This window comes from Anopheles aquasalis, chromosome 3, assembly GCF_943734665.1.
Source record: "Anopheles aquasalis chromosome 3, idAnoAquaMG_Q_19, whole genome shotgun sequence".
In the NCBI taxonomy this organism is placed as follows: domain Eukaryota; kingdom Metazoa; phylum Arthropoda; class Insecta; order Diptera; family Culicidae; genus Anopheles; species Anopheles aquasalis.
The window spans coordinates 59591049-59596048 of record NC_064878.1 but is presented as its reverse complement, the minus strand read 5'-3'; the positions used below and the strand labels follow the sequence as shown (position 1 = coordinate 59596048).

Here is a 5000-nt window from a genome sequence, read left to right as displayed (position 1 = left end):
GAAGCTGGCGAAGAAACCGACTGGTACGTTCCTGATTCGACCCCGGAGCGCCGGTCACTACGCGCTGTCGATTGCCTGTAACGGTGCGACGAACCACTGCATCATCTACGAGACGGATCGTGGGTATGGATTCGCGGAACCGTATTTCATCTACGAATCGTTGAAGTCCCTTGTCGTGCATTACGCAAGCAACTCGCTCGAGGAACACAACGATTATCTGCAGACGACGCTCAAGTACCCGGTCTTTGCACCCAACATACCAAGCGGTTCGGGCCAGGGTACTTCGACTGGTGGTGTTGGTGGTAATGGTAGTGGTAGTAGTAGTAGCGGAGCTGGCAGTAACCAAGTGGCGGGTGGATCATCGCGAGTACAAACAGCATCCGGCAGCGGCGGTAGTGGTATGCTGAATAACTTTCCATCCTAGGCGCAATGAATTGGCGTTGTGGTGCTCCGTGTCACGACTATCTACGCAGCAGCAGCAGCAGCAGCAGCAGCAGCAGCAGCAGCAGCAGCAGCAAACAATACAAACCAGTTACTCGGGTTAATGTGCTCCGATATGAAACTTCTCAGGCAGCAAGGGAGGAAAAGAGCGCAAAGCGAGTGCCCCGTGATCTATATTCTCCCCTTTTTCCGCATATTTTATTACTGTATTTCTATTATATTAACCACCGACAAAAAACCGATCGACCAGACGACTGACTGACCGACCAACTAATTATCAGAGACCGACCAACCGATTGACACACCGGCGCGCAATGTAAAGGATGGATAGTTTTCGCTTTTTCGTGTTCAGTTTTCAGTACTTGTACTTCTCGGTACACACAAAAGAGCAGCGCACAGAGAATGTTCTTCTTGTCTCGTCCGAGTCACACTGCGTCTGCATCTCCTATCAACAACTCCATGAGTTAAAGCTATATCCACCTTGGGGCTAATCCGTTTCGCGCAAATACGAGGGAGCTGCAGCAAGCGCGAGAGGCAGTCAATGCACGGACAAACAGACAGACACAGCATACACACAGACACGAATGCCACACAGACACACACACACACACGGGTGATAAGTGGGACGGAAACTGAAAAACGTAATATGATAAGCAACAAACATTATGGTAAAGTTAGAATTTGAACTCAGTTATTAAAAAAACCAGATAAGCGTTGGGGTGATAAACCAGACACACGGACACACAAATCCACATACATACACGCGCAACACACACACAACAGACAAGTTAAAATATCATCGGTTGGCCAATTCAGCACATCGGAAAGAAGTATGGTATGAATGGGAACAACAGATAATGGCGTAGAACGCTTGGCATTATTGGCTACACGAAGGATGATTTGGAATCGCAGCATAGACTTGTAATGCGCGTGTGTGCATGTGTATGCATATATATAAACAAGATTATATATATATATATATATATATATATGTACCGAGTATGTACGGGTTAACAATCTCTCATTAAAACACATACAAAAAAACACATATACTACATACACACTAGAGCACACTTATAATTTGAGAATTTTCGATTGTACCGTGGACATTTGTGTGAGATCATCAAAGAGGAAAGAGGAACTGTGAGAGGGATACTTCCGTTAGCAAAGTATCGTAACCCTCCTGGTGGCCTTGGGTCAAACAAAGCGCAGCGGTAGCGAAAGAAGAGAAGAGAGTGTTTCGGCGAACGAGTGAAAGTTATTTTATTTTATTTTTTGTTTTAGAAGAAGCGTGGCAACGAGAGTTGGTTAGATGAAGGGAGTGAGAGACAGAGAGAGAGAGAAAGAGAGAGGGAGAGAGAGGGAGAAAGAGAAAGAGAGAGAGAGAGAGGTCATGTGATACGAAATCTCTATGGGTAGGAAGGTCCTCAGGAGGAGATGGGAAGGGGAGAGGCGGGGGGGAGGGAGTTGGGTGTTGTTAGTATGGAATAAAAAGGATGGAGAGCGTTATGAGCATAGTCTTAGGTGGCGCGACGCAAGCAAGCGAGACAAAACGAATGAGTGTTTTAAGATATGTGTGAATGTGTAGGAATCAAACAAATACAGCATACCTGTGTTAAACTATAAACAGTAAGAATTCACAAAACAAGTATATATATAGATATACACCTATACATAACATCGATACACATATACGCCTCCTCCTCCCCCCCCCCCCCCCCCCTCACTGTAATGCGGTCACGTTAGATAAGTACATGTGTGTATAGAGTATGCGAAGCTTTGAAGCATAAAAGTGCATCAAAGGAACAAAGGATTCAAAGCGAGAACTACGGAAGTACTGCAGGTGCGTGCACACAAAACCAACACACACAGGACCAGACGCCGGTATCCCAGCAAAACCCGCTTTTCATGTACGCGAGGACATTATAGTTGGCAGTGGCAGTGACCAGTGTAACTGGAACCACTCACCCGCAGAGCAAGCAAACGGAAAAAGTGCAAGAGAGTCGAGATTGGGAGAGTGCTAGAAAGAGAATGAGTGCAAGAAAAACCCGAATTTCGGATGATAACTAACAGGTGCAAAATCAAAACTAACAAAACATTAGAATATTCAAATACGACCGAAATACAGAACACACACAGACTCCTTCAAACGTTATTGTAATGTCCACCTTTTTGTGATGGGTGTTTTGATTTTCTCTTTTCCGCAAAATTGACGAAAAATATCCACCACACTTCCTTCCCCCCCCCCCCCCCCCCAAAACCACCACTATTCTTTCTCTCTGTAGTTCTTCTTTTTGGAGGTAAGAAGGCACGGTGCAAACGGTCAATGCGTTATGCTCCTTGCATTGTGACTATGCCACAGAAAGACAGATTTGATTTCGCTTGATAGAATCGAATGTTGGCTTAATCGCTGGCTACTTTGCGCATACAATATGAGATTCTCGAGACTGTCCTTGTCCTTGGCGCTGCGGGTAAAGCATATTTGTGATTCTGGAATTCGATCTGAAAAGTGAAACAAAACTATTTCAAGAGAAAAAGCTGTGCTACTGAAACCCGTCATTACTAATGTACTAATACTACCACTGCTACTATCTATGACTACTATTACTGCTACTACTACCGCTACTGCTACTACTACTACTACTACTACTACTGCTATTACTACTACTATGTGTCTCTGTTGTGTAGGATGAAACAAATTTCTTGGTAAGAACAAGATCCGGTGTGGTTGTTAAAAGATGCGAACTGAACAACCAATATGCTAACTGCGTGTACTAATTAAAACCCTTTTGGATAGAGTTTCGAGGATGGCACTTCATCCGGGTGATAAAGAGGGCACAGCTACATCTTGTCATGTTGTTGTGTACGAGATGAAAACAAACTCACAAAAGAGAACACCATGCATGCAATGCTGGAGCCTGTCAGAGCTTCTACGTGTTCTGCTTAAATGGTACAAAAAACACACATAAACCCATACACACACACATACAGACACACATACAAAAACAATCTAGTGGACCGTGAAACATAGTTGAGCCAAAATGGCTTATAGAATTACATCAAGGTGTTAACCTGTCTGTCAAGTCCTAGCAAAACAGAGTCTACTCGCTAGTCCTTTGCTACTGGTGGGCGTCGAAAACGTATCCAGATGAAAAAGTCGTGGCCAATCGTGGGCCACCACAAATACGAGGGGGTCTAGTGTGTGTTCAGTTGGTTTTATGAGACATGTTAGTGTTGCAAAACGATGAAATAATGATGCTGATGATGATGATGATGATGAAGATGTTGTGTGGGTAGTGTGCTCTGATGTTAATGTTGCAGTAGAAACTCGTTTAAAATGTTGCATTTCTCAGTCACCGAACCAGAGACAACGATGTTAAGGTTGAAGCATGACATGAGGTCGTGCTAGCATGTCAACTCCTTTCTTCTTCCTCTTTAAAACGCTCAAGAGCAAACTCTAAGAAGCAAAACTATAACCAGTAGAATCTGATTCCGTTTCATTGTGCATGCTCTAGTAGTACAACAGTAAAAGTTATACAAGCGACCCGACAGAAAAACGCCTAACACAGCCGATTGCCAGAAACAAGCAATCAAAAAGGAAGAAGCAGTACATAAATAACCTTACAATCAAATCCAATCAGCAAACGACAAAGGGATAGGAGATGAAATCGAAAAAAAAAAAATCAAGCACGACGCAATATTCACCACGACAGCAATGGCGCGGCGGAAACACGCTTTATAAAAAATAAAATAAAAACAAAAAACCTCCTTTGTACACCCCCAACCATACACACAAAATGGGCGGGTAGACCCCCCCTACTAACGTCCCAACGTCACTCCCTGCTTCTTATAGTGTAGTGCAAAATTTGGTAGCAAACAGTTGGGAGGACCGTGAAGAATTCTAAAAAGAGATAACTGAAGCAAGTGAGCAGGTGCAAGCATCATGAGAAAATGGGAGAAATGCCCTCCAGGCGGAGAACGGTGGCGAAGTCGTTTGTGTAATGCAGAACGGGGGAGGGGCGGAGATGTTAATCTTAATTGGAAAGAGTAAAAATGATGAAGCAAGCAAAACAAAAAGGAAAGCCGTATAACATAACTATACTAACAAAACACCCAAACGGTCAATGTGAACGCGTAGCATGTGAAACATGTACAAATTTAATATTAAAATATGGATAACAATAACTATCGACATTAACTATGATAAACGTAATACAGCAAGGCAAGCGAAGCGAAAGGACGATAGGGCAGACTAGAAATTGAAAGGAAAAGTAACAAGAAAGATGAAACAAATACAACAAAAAAAACACTACTACAATCCTAGGCGGCCAGGTGTATCGAATGAAGGACAGTGATTGAATGAGCGGGAAAAACGGATCTTCTAAGTGATCTTGGTATCAAAGCAGGAACGCTAGCTGCACGGTATTGGTGCCCGTTTTTTTTATCGTCGATATCGCAATTCCAGTGTGCGTTTATTTGGATACACGTTTGCAGGCATAATTTAACATTTCTCGTGAGCCTTACTTGTCTCCGCTCAAAACCTTTGGAACAGCATAGCG

The 5000-nt window shown here is 43.5% G+C and overlaps 1 protein-coding gene across 2 annotated transcripts in view; it reads left to right on the top strand.

Moving 5' to 3' along the window:
- LOC126578504 (uncharacterized) overlaps positions 1 to 4753 on the top strand; it is a 28513-nt gene extending 23760 nt beyond the window's left edge. For both annotated transcript variants that reach the window (XM_050241129.1, XM_050241128.1), the window contains one exon: positions 1 to 4753. This exon is cut by the window's left edge and continues 1314 nt beyond it. In XM_050241129.1, coding sequence (XP_050097086.1) covers positions 1 to 424 — 424 coding nt within the window. In that variant the 3' untranslated portion in view covers positions 425 to 4753.
- The last annotated feature ends 247 nt before the right edge of the window (positions 4754 to 5000 follow it).